The 22037-nt window shown below is 54.3% G+C and overlaps 1 protein-coding gene across 3 annotated transcripts in view; it reads left to right on the top strand.

Annotated features, from left to right (window-relative positions):
• The first annotated feature begins 1216 nt into the window (after positions 1–1216).
• The window catches only part of SCUBE1 (signal peptide, CUB domain and EGF like domain containing 1), a 138960-nt gene continuing 118139 nt past the window's right edge, over positions 1217–22037 (top strand). For all 3 annotated transcript variants that reach the window (XM_046646855.1, XM_046646857.1, XM_046646856.1), the window contains exons 1-3: positions 1217–1403; positions 5091–5222; positions 21789–21917. In XM_046646855.1, the coding sequence (XP_046502811.1) occupies positions 1316–1403; positions 5091–5222; positions 21789–21917 (349 nt within the window). In that variant the 5' untranslated portion in view covers positions 1217–1315. The remainder of the gene's footprint in view (positions 1404–5090; positions 5223–21788; positions 21918–22037) is intronic.

A 22037-nucleotide genomic window follows, 5' to 3' on the forward strand; every position in this document is an offset into this window, starting at 1 on the left:
TGTGGAGTGTGTGTGTGGTGTGTGTGTGTGTCGGAGGCAGGGAGGGGAGCTGGTGTGGAGAGGAAAGTTGGGCGCACACTGGTGCAGGCAGAGTGGACAAAAAGAGGAAAGCCTTGTCTTTGAGTCGGGCCTGGAGGGCAGGAGAAGAAAAAAGGAGCTCTTATTGGTGGTTGTCAAGGAGATGGGCCTCGGGGTTTGCTGAACTTTCTTGCTCAAAGCGTCCTGCCTGGGGCTGAGAGGGGCCATTTATTTCCAGCCGCGCCTCCCTGGCTAGGGTCTTCCGACTAGGCCCCCAAGGCGGACAGGCGTCAGGTGTGGACCGCAGGCCAGGCCAGAGCAGTGACGAATCTGGGATGCTCCTCTGCCCCCAGCCCACGCCCCGGCTGCGTCTGTCACTGGGGAGGCCCCAAGCTTCGCCTCCTGGGGACATCCGACTTCGCTGGCTGAGAGGTCAGCCCCGCAGCGGGCCGCGCCGGCGGGCCTGACAGCAGAGTGGGACTGCCCCACGAGGAGCCTCCCTGGCGCCCCCTCCAGACGCGGATTCTGCGGATGTCCTATGACAAGCACACTTAGGGGCCATTGTCCGTTGGGGAGTGCTAAAAAGTTCATTTGTTTTGAACGTAAATTTTAAACCTATCTTTACGATTTTTTTCTCTGTCTGCCTTGTTCGCCGCCGCATTGCCAGCGCTTGGCACACAGTAGGTGCTCAATAAACAGTTCCCGAAGGCTGAATGTACGATGCCGCTTTGCGCATTTACGTTTCCTACCTTACCAATAGATGCCGCCGGCCTGTCCCGACCTCGAGGGCCGGGTGGCAGGCCCCCCTTCCCCGGGTGTGTGTGTGCTGGGGGATGGATGTTGCCCCCGGAGGGGGGCCACCCTAGACGACCGGGCCAGGGGGCCGGAGGGAGGGAGCAGCCTCCGAGCAAGCCCCAGCCTGGCCGAGACCGTGCACCCCGCGGCCGCGCGAGCTGGCCCGGCCCCCACCCCCCACCCCCCACCCCCCACCTGCAGCGGCCGGGAGAGGAGGGGGCGCCCCCGGACGCCCGCGCCCGCCTCTGCCCCTCCCCCCCGCCCCCCCGGACTGGCGGCTGGCGCCCATTGGCCGGCCGCACTCGGCGCCCCGCCCCCGGAGGCCGCGGGCCAATGAGCGCGCGGCTGTCAGCTCTTCAGCCCCGCCGGCTCGGTGGCTGCGAGCCCGAGCGGTGGCCGCGGAGCCAGCAGCGAGGAGCGCTCGCCGAGCGGCCGGTCGGTGGGGTCCCCGCGCCCCGCACGCCCGCACGCCCGGCCCGGCCCGGCGCGGCCCGCAGCGAGCATGGGCGCGGCGGCCGTGCGCTGGCACTTGTGCGTGCTGCTCGCCCTGGGCGCGCGCGGGCGGCTGGCGGGGGGCAGCGGGCTCCCAGGTAAGCCCCGACCCGGTGGGCGGCGGGCGCGGGCGGCGGCGCCGGGGTCCTCGGCTGGCCCCCAGCACCGCGCCGTGGGGAGGGCTGCAGCCCGCGCGCCCCGCCTCGCCTCTTTGCAAAGTAACTTCTGGGGCCGGCGCGGGGCGCCCCCTCCCCGCAGCCCGGGCGGCCCGGGGCACCCCTCCCTGCAGCAGGGCGGGATGGGCTGAAGCCCCGGGGGAGGGGCGGTGAGGGCGGGAGGAAGAAAGAAAGCGCGACGGCCTGCCCAGGGGGCCCGGAGCGCCGCCCGAGGGCGGGAGGGAGTGGGGACCCGGGAGCCCCACGGGTGCTCCCCCAGGGAAGAAGGGAGCGCGGGCGGAAGGAGACCCAGAGGGGAGACCTGGAAGAGGTGAGCGGCGAAAAAGGACGGACAGAGAGAAAGGGGGGGAAGGTAGGAGATGGAGGGACAGACGTCCGGACAGAAAAGGAGGCACAGAGGGAACACACAAAAGGACGCAGGAAGAAACCCAGAGAAAGACAGACATGGAAGAGTAGCGAAGAGACCAGAAAGATCGAGGGGGAAAGGAGGAAACCCAAAGGAGGGAGAAGGAGGCAAATGAGCAGCAGGAAGGAAGAAGATGAAAAGAGGGAGACTTGAGGGACGACTAAGGGGTGGGAAGGAAGAGAGAGAGGAGCGATTGAGGCAGATGGACACCAGAGAAAGAGACGGGAGAACTGGGGGTGGGGGCGGGGAGGGAGGAGACAGAGGGAAAGAGAGGAGGATGGAGATGTCTGGGGGGCGGTGGACAGATAGACAGTCAGGCAGGAGGGAGAGGACAGACAGATAGACACAGATGGAAGGGAATGGATGAGAACCAAAGGGAAGGGAGACCAGACGTCGTTGAGGAGGTCCAGGAGGGGGAGGCAGGAGACGCCGGAGGAGGAAATGGGCTTCAGAGGGGGGATAGGGCATGGGGCATCAATGGGTTTGGGCAGGCAGTAGAGGCGAGGTGGGGATGCCCCATGGGTTTCACAGGACCCCTGGCACTCCTGTCCCTTCCCCTCCTGCTCTCTTGGTTATCTAGAAGGGGCTCTCCCACAGAGCTCCTCCCATGTCCCTTGTCCCTCAGAGGAGCTTCCTCCCAGTCTCTCCTTGATGGGGACCGTGGGGGGAGGGTCCTGCCTGCCCCTGCTCCCCTCTCCTTGGCTTTCTCTGGGCACCCCTGGCTGCAGCGCTGGGCTCCCTGAGGTCTGGGTTGGTCATCAGAGGAGCCTGTTCCTGGGAGTCCACCCCTGAGTGAGGATGTCAGGTCATTTAAACCATTCCACAATTGGAGCCGAGCTGGTTTTCACGTGGCCCCCCCCAGGAAGCTGGACTCTGCTGCCCACACCCCCACCTGACTGTGGGTGTCTCTCCCCGGCTTTAGGGTCCTTCACCCCTGCTTGGTTGTTCCTGTGCATGCCTCTCTCCAGCTCTCTGTCTCTTCTCTGTGTCGGTCTGCGTCTGTCTCCACCCCTCACCCCCACCCCATGGAAGCCTTGTGCTGAAATGAACTAAAGTCAAAGCAAGCAGCCTGGATGGGAGGGCTGGGCTGCCCTACGGAGGGAGTCCCAGCCCAGGCCGGGAGCCGTGGGGACACGTGGCCTGTGGCTCCTCTCCCTGTCTCCTCCAGTTCGCCTGCTCTCTCCCCAGCCACCACCCAAAGCCATGCTTAAAATGTGTTGGGAGGTGCCCTCACCACCCCTTGGCTAACATCCACCCATTTCCACGCCACAAGGACACCTACCTAGGTAGAGGTTTGGGTTCAGGGGCACAAGGGGCTCCAGAGCCCTGGGCAGTTTCCCTCCCCTCATTCCTGTGCACTGACCCTTGGGAAGTGGAAAGAGCCGCATCCTTGGCCTGGTGCCCCTGCTGGTCCTGTCTCAGAAGTGTCCCCAGTCCTCGCCCATGGAAGAATACAAGTGGCCCTCTCTGGCCCCTGGCTTCCTGCCCTTGAGGCTGTGGCAACCCTGCATGGGGGACCCTCTGTTGTCACCTCCCCAGAAGAGGATGTTCCGGTGGCCCGATGTTCCTACTGGCCCCTGGCCACCTGACGGCTGGTTCTGGTCTCTGACACTGACTGCCTCCAGGCCCCCAGTCCACCTTCCTTTGGGCACCTGTACAGGGCTGTGGATGGACTGCTGACCTGAGCAGATACAGCCACCCTGAAAAGTGACGCTACCTGCTGTGCGCGTGTGCGCGTGTGCATGTGTATGTCTGTGTGCAGGGAGGTGATTCTCTGTGCTTCTTTTTGATGCCTCTCTTCCTTTAGGGGCAGGCTGGACCTTTGGGGACTGGGGCAAAGGAGGAGGAGTCCTCGGGGAGGGTGATTCTCTTAGAGAGCCCCACCCCCCATGCAGATTCAGAGCCCACATGTCAGCCAGGGAGTCATTCAGAGTGGACATTCTTGAGGACCGGACAGTCTAGGGTGAGCCTGGAGGCTTGAAGAGAGGAGGACATTCCAGGACTTCCCCAGGCTGGCCCCTGGGTGACTGCCCTCAGGATGGCTGCTGAGAGTTCCTCGTGGTGCCCTTCTGGGTCCTTCCGTCTGTCTGTGCTCTGTATTTTATGCATAGCTGGCCGGAAGTAACCTGGCATGTAGAAGTGCCTGGACCTGCTTCTCGTATGTCTGAGACCAGTCTCTGCCCCTAATGAGCTCCTGAACTTCACCAAACCTCTCTCGGCCTTGGTTTCCTCAGCTGTAACCTGAGGAATTAACCTGAATTACAGCTAAGGATCTTCCGGCTGTGCTATCCTGTGCCCTGAGGGTCCCCTCCCTGTCTGAGCTGTGTGTGTGCATGTGTGTGTGTGTGTGTGAGAGAGAGAGAGAGAGAGAGGGAGAGAGAGAGTGTGTGTGCGGAGGTGTATGCACGGATATACGGAATCTGTGTTGCGTTGTTTGCCCGACGGCTGTCCAGACTGAAGGTGTGTATGTGTGTGTTGGGGCAGGAGGTGGGGAGTGCCGGGAGCCCTCACAACCTCGACTAAACTGGAGTTTGGAAGTTGGGATATGGGAACCAGGCTCGTACTGAGATTTCCAAGGTGGGGAGGAGAGAGGACAGGAGGTCAGAACCATCCATGAGCCAGGTTAGCCCAACTGAGGACCCCCCCAGTCTGGGGAGGCGAAGGCTAGCCGAAGAACCCTGTATCTCCACAGCACGGAAGCTGGGTGGGGTCCCATGTTCAGACCTGCTTGCTTAGCCTCTGCTCACTGTCCCATGCCAACCTGTGTCCCCATCTGTAATGCAAAGGGGATGGATTTAAATTCCTCCAAGGATGCTTCTGGCTCTAAATTCTAGAATAAAGAAAGTGGAGGAGGGTTGGAGCGATGCTTGTGGGGAGAGCAAGACACACAGAGAGGCTTTTCCTTGCTGTGCTTCTAAGCCTCAGTTTTCGTATTCTTTTAGTGGGAATAGTAGTTCTACTTAATGGGATGGTTGTGAAAATAAAGGAGAGCCAGCGTCTTGGTAGCTTTGTACCTAGCACAGAGTAGCTGCCCCAAAGATGCTACCAGTCACTGCTTGTCACACCAAATTATCATGTGCCAGCTGTTGCTGCTGATTACCGCAATGATCAGTGGAAAGACGGGAGGCAGAGGGACTCCCTGCCTGCACCGTCACTGCCTGCTGCCCGGGCCACTGCTCACCTGTTGTTCCCTCCCCATACAGGAGCAGTGGATGTGGACGAGTGCTCAGAGGGCACGGACGACTGCCACATCGATGCCATCTGCCAGAACACACCCAAGTCTTACAAATGCCTCTGCAAGCCAGGCTACAAGGGGGAAGGCAGGCAATGTGAAGGTGAGCCCGGCCCAGCCCTCCTGGCCAGACCCCGCAGCTGCTACGGCTGCCGTCGGTGGCCGCTGCCTGCCCCTTGTCATGCCAATGGGGGCTAAATCTCCAGGGCTCGCCCCCCATGACTGCCGCCAGCACAGGTCCCCCTCAGCCTTGGGCTGTGGGCTTCCTGGGAATGCAGGCTGCTTCCCAGGGAAGTGGAATTTGGAGTCATGGGGTACGTAACTCTCCCCAGGTTTGGAACTTTTTGTTGTTTTAAAGAGATTGAAAGGAAGCATTGAATGATCTATTTGTCTATCCGTCCCTGACTGGATGTGGGAGGGGTCAAGGCCTTGAGTGATATCCCCCCAAGGTCCCTAACTTCAAATCTGAAACTGACCTGTGTGGCCTGCAGCTTCCCCCCAACGTGCTGCTCAGTAGCTGTCCACCGCTCTCGTGGGGCTGGCTCAGCTCCCTGTGTGGAGTAGGAGAGCTTGGGCAAAGCCTGGTGCATTTGTATCGTCGGCCTGCCTGTCCAGCCTTCCTTCCCTGTACCTGAGGTACGGGTCTGAGCATCCGGCACTAGAAACTGCAGTGCCTGGCCAGCTCCCTGGCAGGCTGAGAGCTGGAGAGAGAAGAGCAGCCACAGCTGTCTTTGGAGCTAGGACTCTCCTGGCCACATGGGACCTTTGGGAGCATTTGTCCAGGACGGTCTGATTGCAGGGGCTGGGGCAGGGCCTGGCATCCGGAGGCTGGAAACAGCTCTCTCCACGGCTGATGTGCAGCCCTGGGGAAGGAGCACTGATTCAGATCTTCGCTATCTGTCCCCACATTATAGATGAGGAACAGTGAGGCTCAGAGAGGAGAAGCATCTTCTACAAAGTCCAAAGTGTGGCATGGCCCATACTCAGACCCAGGTCTCTTCATTCCCTCTCCACAGGTCCCGAGCATCTCCTCGTCTTCTCCCTGAGCCCCACCCCAGCTTACTCTTTCAAAGTGTGAGATTTGTGTTAGGACAGTGACATGTGAGAACACAATGGGTGCCTGTTCCTTCGGTATCAGGGTTTACAGCAGCTGGAGTTTTGTAGGAGATGCTGTTGCGCCTCCCTGGGATGCTGACATTGTTTATCCATCTCATTTGTTGGGCATCTACTTAAGACTGAGTGCTGGGCAGGTGACATCGTCCTGGGTCATGTCTGGTTTGGCCACATCCCTGGCCTTGCTGGGGGCCCAGAATCCTGAGTGGGGGGAGCTGGCAGCTACCCACAGACCTCTGGAAGGAGGCCAGGCCAGAGGCAGGTAGACCATGTCGTGGGCAAGAAGCCTGGTGGCACAGGCTGGCCGGGATGCTGGCAGGGCCTGAAGGTTAGCGTGGTGGTTCCAAGTGACACGTGCGAACCTTTTCTGACTCCCTGCTCCCCCCGCCAGGACCAGTGCACTGGCCAATGAGGGCCAAGGGTGACTGCCCCTCTCTGCTGGTTTAAGCCACTGACTGGCCTGTCCTTCCTCCAGCCCAGCTCCTTCGGTCCTCTCCTGCTGTCCCTGCCCAGGAGGCCCATGCTGTGTCTCCCGCCTGTTTCCCTGAAGTCCTTCAGAGTCTGACATTGGCTGTCCACTCTGCCTGGGCCCAGGGTGGGAGTTACATCCCTGTCTCAGGGGGCCTGACATCCTCAGCGTGAGGATGAGAGAGGAGGAGTCTTGTGAATGTGCTTCAGGAACTGCCAGGGGCCTCCCTGTGTCTCCAGCCTGGCTCCAGCTCCTGCTCCTCACCTCCTGAAACACTGAAGCACCTGTGTCCTGGCCACACACACACACACACACACACACACACACACACACACACCAGGCTGTTCCATGTTTCTGAGACCCAGCTCAGGTTTTCCCCCTGCCTGGAGCTCCTTTCCCTCACTTTGCGTCTTGGCTAATTCCTAACCATGCTTTAGATTTTTCCTCCTCCAGGAAGCCTTCTGTGATACCTCCACTTCCACACAATTACATACACACACACACACACACACACACACACACACACACATATAGCTGCATTAAGCACCTACTGCTCCCAGAATCCCCTGGCTTCCCTTCATCCCAGCACTTCTGACTCTGGCTTATAATTATGTGTCCTGCTCCCCCACTGAACTGTGAGCTCATTTGTCGAACGTCTGCCATGGGCTTGGTGTTGGGGCCACCACACTGAAGCTGTCAGACTTGGGCTCTGCCCCCAGGGACCTCACAGTGAGCTCCTGGACTGCAGAGAGCCTTTTCCTGTTTGTCCCTGTGTTCCCAGCTCCTGGGGCAAGGCCTGGCGCTGGCCAGGGTGTGTGGAAGATGTTTAGTCTGAGCTGGCCCTCTTTTGCCCAGACTGGAGTTCACATTAGGTGAGCAACCTGTAAGACGCCCCAAGACGGGAGAGGAGGACGGCATGGGAAGTGTGGGGTGCTGGGTCCATGGAGGGCTTTTTTTCACCATGGTGTTGTTTTGACCCTGTCTAATGAGAGAGGAAAGCAGGGATGGGCCTGGCCTCTGCTTGGGAGCCCTGGGTTGCAGCCCACCTCAGTGTGAAAATTGGGTGGTCATTTGCCCTCCTGAGCCTCCCTTTCTCCTTTCATTACATGGGCCCAAAATAGCCCGCATCATGGATCATCCTGAAGCTTGAATGGAATGCAGTGTAGCGTACCTGGGGCCTGCCAGCCTCAGTGCTTGGTTCACCGGAGGCACTCAATATGCAGGATATGCTCAATATACAGATGATGGCACCCACTGTCATCGTCGTCATCATCAGCATCTGTCCTCACTACCTCTCACAGTAGTTTCATGCTCAAATGACATCATAAATGGTGGAGACCTTTGAAAATCACTCAATGCCACATCCCTCAGAGGTGATAGTTATGGTGCAACCTGGTCTCTGCCCTCAAGGAGCTTACAGCCTAGCTGGGCTGCATGAGCTGAAAGGATCTATCAGTGGAAATTCTTACTGAACAGGTGAAGAGCATTCGGGTGGTAAATAAGGACCTGTTGAGTTGCCATATTAACAGTATGGAGAATATCTGTCAGAAACAGAGAGGAGGGTGCATTTGACCACTTGCTCCCCAGACCCTCTGTGAGTGAGTGCTGGCATGGGTTCTGGGGACCTGAGTGGACACTGTCCCCCTTGCACTGAGGTTTTCTCATCCCTGGGGCCCCACCTGCAGCCATCAGTCAGAATTGATGGAGCCTGCTGGAGTGTTCACCCAAGGGCCACCAGAGCCCCACTGGCTTCCCCAGGAGGACCGTGCAGAGACTTCTGGAAGCTTTGCGATCTAAAGAGGCAGGCAGGCCATATGCAGTGGTGGCCTGATGGAGCTTGGGGATCATCCAGATGTTCACTTCTTGGTTTACAGATGGGGGAATGGAGGCCTGAGAAGGCAAGGGTCTTATCTAAGTTGGGCCTAGAGCCCAGGTTTTCTGGGCCCATTTCTCCGCACTGCATTTCTGCAAGTGGTCTTTGCTCTATGTTCCGAGAAGAGGGATGAACAGTCAGTGTTCCGTTGAGCGCAGTGGTTAAAACAGGGACTTTGGAGCCAGCCTCCTTGTGTTTAGATCCTGCCTGTGTAGCCTGGACAAGTCATTTGACCTCCTTTTGTTTATCTGTAAAATAAAGATAATAATTATCTTCACAGAGACAGTGTGAGAGTTAAATGAATTAATGTATATAAACCATTGGAACGTGGCCTGGCAAATAGGACACACTCTATAAGCATTAGCTGCTGTTACTGTGATGATAATGGTGATGATGATGGTAGTGACCGTGATGGTGATGGTGATGATGGTACTGACGGTGATGGTGATGGTGATGATGGTACTGACGGTGATGGTGATGTTGATAAAAATCATGATGATGGTGATAGTGATATTGATAAGAATGAGGATGTTGATGATGATCATCATCATGTTGATGTCAGTAATGTTGATGATCATGATAATGTTGATGATCATAATGTTGTTCAATATTTAAAAAGGGATGAAGCTTTGCTTTTTCCAACAATTCCCAAGATCTAAAATGGCTTGGAAATGGGGTATTCTGGCTCATTGATTACTCAGATAAACCATACACATATGACATAGAGACACACAGACATGTGTGCCATTCACAGATGACTTTACCAAGAATGTGCAATAAAAAATACAAGCGACAGAAGGCTTTCCTTTTTTTCCACTAAAACTACTCCAGGGATGGCAAATGTGCTGCCCTTTCTCCCGTAGCAGATGTCAATAATCAATCACTGCACCCTCCGGACAGCTATTTCCACTTTAGATGAAACTGCGCCCCTTTATCTGCAGGTCCTGAGCTGGTGCGGCGTTGTGCAGAGGCTGAGGTTGGCGTTCTGGGGGAAACGAGTCCCCTGTCCTAGAGGTCTGATAGCCTTTGCTGTTTCCCGTGATAAGCAGGGAGGAGAGATCCTCAGCAGAGCGTGCACAGAGAACGTGGCTTCCACAGTCTCCTTAGCGCTTCACGGGAAGCAGACCCAGGTTGTGGGAAGCCCTATGTGGGGCTGACTGAGCCTCTGACAGCCTTCACCATGTCACCTTGAAACTCCTGCTGGAAAACCCCTTTAGCAAACCCAGCACCAGAAGCCACCCCCGCACCCCCATTCCGGGGACAGTTTCTTACCAGACCTTCAAGGCCATCTTGCCTGCCATGTGGCCAGTGCCCGTGTGCTGATGGCTGGCCTGCCACGTGTGCAGCCACTCTGTGTCCGGGGAGCAGCCTGGGCCCTTGTGGTCAGCTTAATGCCGGCGGGGGCTTGCTGTAGCCAGACTGAGGTGCCTCAGATCGTGGGGAAAGGCTCTGGGCAAGGCTGAGGAGACAGCAGTATTTTCTCGATGATTCACCTCTTGACAGAATCTGAAGTAACTCGAGGTAAACTCATGGGTGTGCAGAGTGTGACGGAACTTTAAAAGCATGAGGGCGACCCCGTGTTTACAGGTGGCCCGTACGCACCTCCGTTTCGGCCCATGTCACATTGCATTTATGTTTCCATGTCTCCTGGAATGTAGGCTCCTCAAGGGCAGGGTCTGTGACCTGTTGAGCTCCAGCCCCTGGACCCCAAGGCCATTCCTGGCAGAGGGCTTAGGACACATCTGTTGGGTGAAGGCTGGATGGCTGGGTCCCAGCAGTCGCCTCCTCCAGGAAGGCTTCCCTGCTTCCCCAGACAGATGAGCTGTCACCTCTGACCATCCCTCCTACAGAGCTCCTGTCACACTGGGTTGCAATGACCTCTGTGACTTCACTCAGGGCTGGGCCCAGAGCTGGTGTCGGTGGACAGTGAGTGACCATTATCAATCTCGAGGATAGCAGGAAAGGCCTCCCAGAGCTTCCCGGACTCTGACGGTTTTGTAGATGAGGCAGCAGAAGCCTGTGAGGGGAAGGGACCAGTCTAAGGATATCTGATGTGGACAGTGGCAGAGTTAGGTTGAGGAAACTGGGCCCAGGGAGGTCTGCCTGTAGCCTGGTCACCCAGCTGAGAAGCAGCAGGGCCTGGATTCCAAGCCCGGTCAGCCATGGGGTCCCAGCAGCGGGCGATGCCCCCAGCAGCCCGTACAAGTGCAGTGGGAGGAGTTCCTTAGCTTTGGAGTGTTAGAGGGGGCTGCAGAGACCCTTACCGCTCTATGCCCTCTCCCTTGCTGCTGCTAGCTTATCTGGGCCAGGCCCTGTGTGTGCAAGGGGCTCAAAGCACGTCACACACCCCCTTAACTGGGAGATACTCCTTAGCTAACCACTATGAGATGTGTCATTCTCTGTCCTTCCCTCCCTAACCACATCCCAGCATCACTGTCTTTTTTTAGTTCCTCGAACTTGCCAGTTCCTTCCTACCCCAGGACCTTTGCACATTCTGTTTCCCTCTCCATCTTCATTTAGCTAATCCTCTGCATCCCCAGCTTACCAGACCCCTTGTGCGTGGGCCTTTAGAGAACTGCCAAGGCCCGCCCTGTGCTGGCCTTCTGGTCTGAATTAGTTGGATCTGTCTGTGCTCGTTCTGCAGAGGGGGCAGGCTGGGGGTGAGGAGGGGGCATTTCATCCCCTTTAAATGCTTCAACTCATTTAACCTTAATTACTTTGTTTTCATAGACATTTGCTAAGGAAAAGGACCAAATTATAGCTTGAATTGGGTCTTACTAATCTTAATTAAAAGCTCTTGTTTATAATCAGGACCAGGCCCCAAATAAGGAGCAAACCACCCTCAAATGGCTTGTTTAAATAACTAAGACCCTCTTGATAATCACTGTTTAGTCTGAATCAGTGGTGCACATCACCCCTTCTTTGTGTACTTAATTTTTTAGACCATTTATTCAAGTGGTTTATTCCACTTGCAAGTTCCAACTCGGGCCTTTTCCAAAATGCTATAATTAAAACTCTTGGGGGAAATAAATTTTTGTTTTGGCCACAGTATATCAAATATATTACTATTTTCCCTTTTTTTGTGAAAAGGAAAAAAATGACAACCTTATGGGCATCAGAGATCACAAAATTAGCATGTATGTAGTGAATGTAAATAGTCACTTCCTGCATTTTATATCCCCGGGGTCCACTTGTCAGTCACCGAAGTTGGGTAGATTACAGGGCATGCTATTAAGTGTTTTAACAAAACTCCTAATAACACACCCGGTGATCCATTGAGTTTAACATTAGAAAAAAACAACTTAAAACCAATCGTCCTTCTTAGAGAATAATGTCTATGACCTTATTAAATCATTTTCATCATGATTATTGCACATTTTATTGAAACTCCAGATAAAATTCGGCTTTGGGGGAGGCCAGGAAAGGCGGTAGGAGGTGGGCTGGGAGGGGGGAGGAGAGGAAATTCTTCCTGAAGTCTTAAAACGTGCAATTATGCATGCTAACGTGTGCCCTGCTGAAGATGAAAGCACTCGAGCCCGGCAGACCAGCGGGCGGGAAGAAATTGGATGTGACTTAAAATTCCGAGTTGCTGTCAGCTAGCAATTAGGCAGTGTGGCTTGCAACTGGCCGCAGCTCTGCTACAGAGTTTAGGCTTCTTGGGGCCCATGTCCGTTTTTAGAAGGAAAAATAAAAAGCTCATACTGTTGGCGTTTAAGCGTTGGAGGCAAGTTCGCCTCCCTGAGCCTCAGTTTGCCCATCTGTAAAATGTGTCAGCTGGACTAGATCCAATTTAGTATCGAGAATGTTCACTGGGCTCCTAACTCCCAGCCAAGCTTGGTACAGGGGCCAAGACATGTTTTTCTGACCTCACTGGTTAGCGGGGGAGACAGACTGGGAAAGACGTGCGCGTAACAGGGTGTGGAAAGTGCAGCAGTGGAATGACAGACGAGGGTCAGTGGGGGTGAAGAGCAGGGAGTGTGCGCCTGCCTGCGGAGGGGAGCAGGTAGAGAGGGCTCCCCCGGGAGGCGTGTCTCGGCTGAGTCAGGAAGGCAGAGCCGCAGCGGGTCTCCAGCGTTCTCCCTGGCTCTGAGGGTCCGTGGACCGGCCTGGAGCAGGGATGCAGAGACCTCTGTGGTCTTTGCCAGCTCAGTACGTCCAGCCAGCGACTTTACTTTCCGGAGGCCTGCTCCGTATCCATTGAATGGGAGCCCGGCACCTGCCTCCAGAACCCAGAACGGGCGCCTGAGTGGACGTGGGAGGAGGGAAGCTGCCTCGCTGCCCGCAGGGTGCTGAGGGGGCACCGGCGCCTGTGCGTTGAGCTTTCTTTTTTCTCTAAAGCCCCATTTCTCCTAGGGTTAGAGGGTCTCTGCCCCCACCCCAGCCCCCGGATCTCCGAGCTCCCAGGCAGCAGGCCCCTCTCTGCCCCTTCCTCTGGGCTCTCTCGCCTCCTCTTGGCCGCTTCTTATTACAGTGGCTGTATTTGTTTTTCCATGGGAGGAATGCTAACCAGAAAAAACCATTATTTCTAAGAAAATAAACTGCTGGCCTGTTGGCCTTTGAATGCTACTGGAATGGATGACAGCCTTCCCCCAAGGCCTTGAGACAAAGAGGGCTGGAGGGCTCGTGTGTGCGGGCAAGGTCAGGGGGTCTCGGGGGCGCTCTGCACCGTCCTCCAGATGGGCCATGGCTGCAGCCCCTGGGAGGAGGTGGTTGAAAGCCCCAGCCAGCCTGCTTGGACTTCTGGCCCGGTTGATGACGGCTGCTGGTGCTGATCATTCCCCACTCCCTCCGCGGTCTCCAAGATGCTCTCCTGTCTCCACCAGCCTCCATGCCTTCTATCTCGGCCCCCTGCCCCTTGTGTCGAGGGGAGTAGAGCTGGGGGTAGGTCCATAGAGACCTGGGTGCCAGCTCTGTGTGACCTTGGGCTGGTCTGTGGACCTCTTGGGCCTTAGTGTGCTGACTGCAAAGTGCAGGGCTGGGGCCAGGAGATCCCAGGCCCGCTTGGACCCCTGCAGGAGGCACCTCCTCCCTCAGGGTGCTCTTCACCATGGTGGCGCCCAGTGCTGGCTCAGCCTCTGGGGGTGGCAGGTGGGCTCCAGCTGGACCCTTAGCCACCCGTCCCTTCCCACTGACAGCCTTGCAGGCGGACCTGGGCCTGGGCGGCGCGTTGGCATGCAAGGCTGCCCTCACAGGAGGTATGTTCACCTGTGTCTGGATCATTCTCCCCTGCAGGCTGGCAGCTCCGTGTGGCCAGGGTCTGGGCTGAGGGTGAGAGGCCAGGCTGGGATTGGTGTTGGTGTTGACAGGAGGCAAGAAGGCAGGGCTTTGGCCTGATCTTCAGCGAGGGCCCTGGGCCCTGGCTCCCCCAGTCACTGACATGTGGGGAATTCTCCAGATAACTGCGTCAAGGTTAGGACAGTGGGGGCTGGAACCAGCTGGCCTGGGTTCCAGTTTTGGCTTTGCCATATACTAGCTGGGTGATCTTGGGCCAGTCACTTAAGCTCTGCTAGCCTCAGTCTCTCTTTCTATGATGAGGGAAGTTAAGCCCTTCCTACCTGGCCTGTAGTAAGGGTTAAACCACCTGCCATTAGACGGGGCCTGGTGGGGAGTTGCCACTTCTGCTGTTGTCATTACTGTTGGAGAGAAACTCCACCGGGATGTGGACAGAAAGAGAAGGAACTCAAGCTGCACCAGACCAGCTCAGACCCTGGTGCGGTCAAAGCCCAAGAGGTGGCCTGTGAAGCTGGGGGAAGAAGCCTGAGCTGGGATCTTGGGTTCAAGGTGCTGTCAGCCTGTGACTTGCTGAGATTAGCTCCTCAGTTCCCTCTTTGGCTCAGTTAGCCCTTTAGAAAGCCCAGGGGGCCTCGGAGGAGCCCTTGGATCCCGCTCACCCACTCCACGTGGCGGCTCCAGCTTTCAGTAACTCAGTGTTTCTGGTTATGCCCCTGCTGAGTCCACAGGTGGCTGGGCTGTGGAGCAGCCCCTCGGAGCCTGCAGCTTGGGGGTCTGGGGCTTCTCCCCTGCCTTTCACTAAGAGGACAGGAGCACAACCATGCCTGTAACTGGTGGGGGTGGCGGGGGCCTCGACACTGGGCTGGCAGGCCCCTGGGGCCCCTTCTCCCTTCCGTCTGGAGCACTCCAACCGGTCAGCTTTCCCCTGACCAAGTTGCTTTGGTGTCCAACGGGCCTGATGTTGGAGCCTGGGAACAGCCCCCAGGCAAAGGGTTCAGGTGTTTTGGGGGGAGAAAAACAGAAAACTGGTCCTTTGGGTTTGGAAGCAAGTCCTGCCTAGTGCTTTGGAGATACCAGGAGCCCTCACTGGGCAGGTGGCCTTGGAGGTCAGTTCAGAGGGAGCATCCTTGGGGTTTCCTTGCAACCAGGCAGAGCCCAGAGCCCCAGGCAGCAAGCAGATGAGATCGCCGACAGCAGTAACTTTAAACATTTTAAACAGCTTTATTGAGATATAATTCACATACCATACAATTCACCCACTTGAAGTATACAATTCAATGCCTTTTAGTGTATTTACAGAGTTGTGCCTCCATCACCACAATCAATTTTAGAACCTTTCCATTACCCCATAATGCACCCCATAACCTGCACCCCTTAGCCATCACTCTCCACCCCACCCACCCAGCTCAAGAAAATCACCATCCTACTTTCTGTCTCAATGGATTTGACTTTTCTGGAGATTTCATATACATGGAATCCTACAATATGTGCTCCTTTGTGGCTGAGACATCATTAACTCTGAAGTCAGGTGGCCTGGCTCACTTCCTGGCTCCATTTGTGTTAGCTGTGTGATCTTGGGCAAGGCAGGTAACATCTCTGAGCCTCGGTTTCCCTTGCTGTAAAATAAAGATGTGGGTGCCCCCTTCTCAGTGCGGAACGTGAAGGCCCTGCATACTGCCCTACACATCGTAGGGCCCAGTCAACAGAGGCTACCATCGAGATGAGGAGTTCTTCGTTCAACGTTGAGCAGACTTTTATTGAACACACTCCCCTGCTTCTGAGGCTTATGCTGAACAGAACACAGTTCTTGCCCCATGGAATTTACAGCCTCAAAGGACTTATATAGCATGTGAGAGTAATGACAGTGTCTGTTCAGGGGGGCAGGGGGCCCAGAGGGCGGGGGAGTCATGTCTGCCAGGGCTTCAGCAAAAGCTTCAGGCAGGTGGTGATGCTGGGGCTCAGGCTGCAGCAGTGCATACTGTCCGTGAAGGGGAAGGAGCTCCAGGCAGAGGGAACAGCAAGAGCAGAAGTGCGGAGGCCTGAAGCCGCGAGGGCCACGGGGAGAGGTCAGCAAGCAGCTCACGCTCCATGGTTATCTCGGATCATGGGTTGGGCCTGGGGAGGACCTTCCCACCCTCTGGCTGAGCCATGGTCATTGTGTGCAGTTGGGAATGAAAAAGTATATAGATTTGTGTTGGTTTTGTGTGACCTTTGACCTTTCCCATAATTAACTGCTGGGCCCACTTCTGGCATTGTCTCAGCAGCAGGGAAACCTGATCGATGGATGCCAGGGGTCCGCGGAGAGCGGGTCTCATTACTCAGTCATTACAAACCCAGAGCTTAACCCTCTGCCACCGGAGACAGGGGACTTAATCCTTCCTGCTAGGCAGCCCCGAGAAACTACCTTCCCGCAAATGTAATTAGCCAACAAACCGGATTAAGATTTATTCACCAATAAGGACTCAACTTCCTAAGCCATACATCTCTCCCAGGACGGTGGCCTGATCTAAGGAGTGCATGGCTTTTCCTAAAGCCCCCAGACAAAGGGGAGGACGTGCTCGCGCCCACCAGGGAAGGGGTCTTTGTTAGAGCATTTGGTCTCCACTGTCTGCGAGGAATGTCGAGAAAAATGCCAATTTCAAGGGGAATCCAGAAGATATTTTCAGTAGTGACCTCTGAGAGTGGAGAGCGGCGTGCTTTAAGAATCCTCACGTTGAGGACCTTTACAGTCAGTGCTAATTTTTAGGAAAATGCCCTAAAATAGTATTGAAATAAAAGGAGAAGGAGCTCTGACTCATTGCCATAGAATCTCGTAGAACCCAGACACCACAGAATAAATATGTATTTTATGGGGCAGCAAGAATCAATTTTGAATTAAGCGAAAAAAACCCAAACTCGTCTCACTCGGGTTCCAAACCAGTGTTGCTGGCGCAGGACCACAGCTGTGGGATCATGCGTGCGTGCCGACGTTGTAATGTAGGAAAAGTGGACCTGGGTGACCTTTTAAAAATCTTATAATGAGCAGCTCCCCGTGCTGTTTTTCCCTGCTCTAATGGGTGTTGGGAGCTGTCTTCTGTTGAGAATTGAGTTTTTATTAAAAATAAAAAATCCAAGCTGGAGAAGAAGCAGGGGTGTCTAGGTCGAGCTGTTGAACTTCTCATCCTCGACAACTGGGTCAGTCTGTTGTCCTGCCCACTTTCTCTACTTGTGTGAACCATCCTGTCACCACCCCTCCAACTCAAGGGTAGGTACCGACCTTGGAAGTAAAAGTAATGATGCATGTGACATCTCCTCCCCTCCTTTCTCCTTAATAACTTTTTGGAGGATGAAGCCCTTTTAAAAAGTATTCACCTCATGCCCCCCAGGGATGTGGCTCCAGCAGGAATAGAGCCTGCATTTGAGCACAGCCCCTGGCTGGGGGCTGGAGACAGGGTCCTCAGCCATGCTGTACCTCAGCCTCCGCATCAGTAAAATGGGAGCAGCAGCCACCGCTGCTTCACGAGCACAGCTTCATGGCTCCGATCTCTGCGTCTGTGGTCACATGGCATCTTCCCTGTGCATCTGTGTTTTCACCTCTGATGCAAAGATCTTACTTCCAAATCAGGTCGCGTTCATAGGTACTGAGGGTTAGGACATCACTGCATCTTTTAGGGGCACACAATTCAACTCACAGCAGTTTTTTAAGAATAAACATCCAGGGAGCTTGGCTCTGCCTCCCTCTTCCTTCACCCTCTCCCCACGCCGCTGGCCTGTTCTTCCTTCTCTGGCTTTAACAGTCCTTAAAAAGTGGTCCGAGCCTGATGGGTGTCTTGGAGGCCTGTGGGACCTCCTCCAGGGCTGGTGGCTCTTGGATATGTTTCTTACAATAATAAATCTACTTGCTTTAGCAGAGATTTTTTTTTTAGTAGATTTATTGGTGTGTTTATCTCTTATGTATTAAAGGAAGAGGTTCACATGATTTTAAAAAACAAAAATGCAAGGCAAGACACAGAATCCGGGGAGGTCTGGTTTATGCAGACCTTCTCCATCCAGAATGCTGGCAGGTAAAAAGCAGGTTGGCCTCCGAAGCCTGTGGGAGCACTGAAGGCCTGGGGATTGGAGAGGACCTGGTTGTTCTAAGAGATGCTCAGATCTCGGGGAAATCTTTGGGGATGGATTAGGGGAAGAGATGCGAGCAGCAAACATTCCTGTACTCTTTAGCCCACTGGCACCTGCTGTGGCCTACGCTGTAGGGAGTCAAAGGAAGGAAAAGGCTAGAGTTGTTTTGTTGACAATTCGGTGATCTCTTCCTAATGTCTTACATGTATGGTAAACAGTTTACCATTCTGATAATGAAAAGGTTGCTGTTATTAATTACACCCAGACAACAGGCATAAACTGGAACTAAGCCAGGCAAATTGGGGCATATGATTATCCTAATCAGAAGTGACATTTTCCTCAGACCTTACTGCCATTTAAACAGCTGGTTTAACTGAATGTTAAGGATGTAGTGACTCTGTAACTGATTGTGTTTCCTTTATTGCTTTGGCATCTAGGAAGCTCAGAGCCATATTTGTGGGCTATGTTTTGTAATTGTGCTGGGATTACCAAATGTATTTCTGCATACGTTGTTCACCAGCTTTCTCTTATTCTTCAACCCTCATTCTTCATCTTAACATCTTATTCTTTTTGAAAATCGTGTTGTATGTATTTTTTAAGCTATCTGGATGGATAATGGTTGATGGAATTGTTGGGCAGGTGAATAGAAGTTGAGACAGAAGGATGGATGAATGGCTGGATAGATGGATGAGTGGGTAGGTGTTTGGATGTGTGTGTGTGTGTGTGTTTGTGTGAGTTTGGATAGGTGGGTGTGTGTTTGGATCAATGAATAGATGGATGAGTGGTTAGGCATTTGGATGAATGAATGAGTGAATGGATGTTTGGATGGATGAATATTTAGATGAACAGATGTTTAGAGGAATGGAAGGATGGGTGTCTGGGTGAATATTTAGATGGATGGATGCATGTTTGGATGTATGGGTGGATGTTTGGCTGGATAAATGGATGGGTGAATAGGTGATTGGATGAATGGAAGGATGGTCAGCTGACTGGATATTTAGATGGATAGATTTTAGCATAATAGACAAGTGGAAGAATGGTTGGGTGGGTATTTGAATGGATGGCTTATGAAGTGACTAGATGGATGGATAAAAAGTGGGTAGGTGAGTGGATGAATGGATGCATGGCTGACTGGCTATTTGGGTAGATGGATAGGCATGGCTGTGAGTGTGTACGTGTGTGTGGATGTGGATGGATGTGGAGCAAGAGGAAGGATGAATGTGTGAATGGGTGTTTGGATGATTGGATAACACTTTCTCCGTACACAGCCTAAACATGCCGAGGGCTAAGGGTGAAATAACATAAATAAAGTACTTTGCCAATGCCCAGCATGCCGTGGGCATTCTAACTTATTAGAAAAGACATGGGCTTTGTAGAACCTTTGTTCTCATCCTTGCCCTACCACTTACTATGTGACCTTGAGCAATTACCTCACCTCTGTGCACTTTAGTTTGCCCAACCGTAAAATGGAATTAAAATACCTGCTCCATAGCGTTGCTGTGAAAATTAAGTGGGCTGGTGTATGCTTCAGGAGTAGATTCCTGCATACTTCCATCTGAGATACAACTTGAGAGAGAGAGAATTCTTTTACCCAAGCATGGAATAAAAGTCCTTCTCCTCAGTCTGACTGGGCAACCTAAGTCATATGCTCACGCTGAGACCTTCTCCTGAGTCACCTGCTTGAATGAAGGAAAGGAGGGAAGAACAGTTTGGGAACTGCTGGTTCAGATCAGATGAGAAATGATGCTCATGCTGAAGGTAGTGGAAATAGCTGACCAGTGGGCACACTATAACTGTATAAGCGTGTAGAAAACTACGCTTTTGTAGCTGATTTGATGTCAGTGGAGAGGTGGAAGGGTAATAGTCCTCACTGGGATGGGGAACCCCAGGAAGTGCAGGTTAATGAGTTAAAGTTGGGCCGTGTTGCCTCTGGAGTGTTTATGGAAGGTCCAGGGGGAGAGGTGGTTGGATTGATGTATCTGGGACTCTGGCAAAAGATCAGGGCTGTGGAGATTGGGAAATAATCAATATCTCAGTCTTTATAAACCATGTGCCCTTTCAAACATAAAATCTTATATCCTCTTCTAATGTCATTTAAAATTTCTAAGTGCGTTAAATATAATGATTGGAAACAACTCAAATAACTTGCAGAATTGTGTCCGCTTCCCAGCGGATGCCAATGGCTACCGCAGCAGGTGAGGCGTAGCTTCCCTCTCTTGCACCTTTGGAGAGCCTGGCTACTTCGTTTTTCCCTCATAGTGGTGGGGTGGGTAGGCACCAGGAGTAGGCTACACAGGCCAGGCTCTGTATTCTGGTGCTTTCCTGCTGCTGTTTTCACTGAAGTTATCCCTCTGCTGGCAGCGTCCCTGGCAGGCAGGTGTCCCGACAGTGCTTGGTCACCTCCGGTGTCAAGGAGCGTATTACCTTTTGAGACAGGCTCTGTCTTCCAGATGGATATTCCTACCTGTGACCCTTAATAGGCCCCCATGGTTTTTCACTTGTGTGTGTAGCTCTGCCCTCCGGACAAGCATGGAGAGAGCATGGAGCTGGGTGTCTCCCTGTGCCAGCTCCCCAGGCATTTCAGGGAGCAGCCAGGCTTGCCTTTGGCCCCCGCTCTTCTTCTGGTTGACCCCATCCCGGCTTTCATAGCTGGAACCTGGCCTCAAAAATCCCTCTTCAACCGGGTAGGGGACGGACTGCTGTTTCCCGCGGAACCCTCTTGTGAGACACTTCCGGTTCTGCTTAACCCGGGTACTTCCGGTTCCACTAAGGGCAGCACTTCCGCTTTCGCTGTTGGGGGGACTTCCTAGTCCCTCTTTCCTGATTCTCTGCGGAGCTGGTGGAGGTCGGCCTGGGTGTGGGTAGAGGCAGCGCCCTCAGGCTATGCTGACGGGTCTCCCGGAGCCAGAGCCGCCCCTTCTCTCCTCTCCCGGACCACGCCCAGGGTTAGGCCCCCTTGGGCTCCCAAGCTGGGCTGCCCTGGTTCGAATCCCGCCTGTGCCGCATCCTCCGGGTGTGACCCTTGGCGAGGTTTCGGCCACTCTGTGCCTCGGCTTCTTCGGTACCTTGTAAAATGGGAGTAGCGATGACAGTGCCTTCGTGGCTGGGTTAGTGTGGGGCTTGAAGACATCATGGCATGCAGCGTTCTGTCCCCAGCGGGACTCCGGTATAGAAGCAGCTCTTGAATCTTAACTAAGCTGTCCCTATTATTCCCCGAGGTCTCCCAAATCTCTCTGGAACTCCAGGACTGATAGCCCTTTGACCCCTGATGGGAAATGTTGAAAAAGACTTAAAACAGCAAAAGCGTGACCTTTACAAAGCCTGTTGGCCATTGTTTATGAGACAGAAGCCTTTGTTATAACAAGGCCGCTGGAGCAGTAGAAATTCAGGCTTCAGACGCTGACGTGGAAGGAAACTGTTTGGGAGAAGTGTGTGGACTTTTCCCTCGATCCGGAGGTTATGCTTTTTAGGATATGCAAAGTTCATTTTATTTGATCCTTCCTGCTTCACAGTGAGCCCCCTGTCTCTGGGAGGCTTTCCAAGAGGCTGAAGAGAGCCAGTTTTGGGGGATTTTAGACAGGGTCCCCACGTGCTGCTGTTGTTGAGAAGCTCTCGAGGGAGGCAGAGCTGGGTGTGAATCTTGCCTGCTTCACTGTGGTGGCGCTGGAAGGCACCCGGCCCTGCCCTGCAAGGTGGTGGCCAGCCTTGCTGCAGAACCAGGATCTTCATCCCTGAGATCTTTGGGTCCCCAGCCCCCATCAAGGACTTTAGTGAATACCTGTTGAGTCATCCCCTTACCACACAGGTCCTGGTGGCTTCAGTGGTGAGGGGAGAGGGGACCCCAGGCACTTCCTCTGACACCTCTCGTGCCCCTCGTTTTGCAGACATCGACGAGTGTGAGAATGACTACTACAACGGGGGCTGTGTCCACGAATGCATCAATATCCCGGGGAACTACAGGTGCACCTGCTTTGATGGCTTCATGTTGGCACACGATGGACACAACTGCTTAGGTGAGTGATGTCGCCGTGCTCTGCCCGCTGGGCACACTCTGCTGGTTTCACAGCTCCAGCGTGCGGTGTTGGGGGTGTGGGAGCGCCTGCCCTCCTTTGGTTCCTTGTATGAGTTTGCTA

This window comes from Equus quagga, chromosome 19, assembly GCF_021613505.1.
Source record: "Equus quagga isolate Etosha38 chromosome 19, UCLA_HA_Equagga_1.0, whole genome shotgun sequence".
Classification (NCBI taxonomy): Eukaryota; Metazoa; Chordata; class Mammalia; order Perissodactyla; family Equidae; genus Equus; species Equus quagga.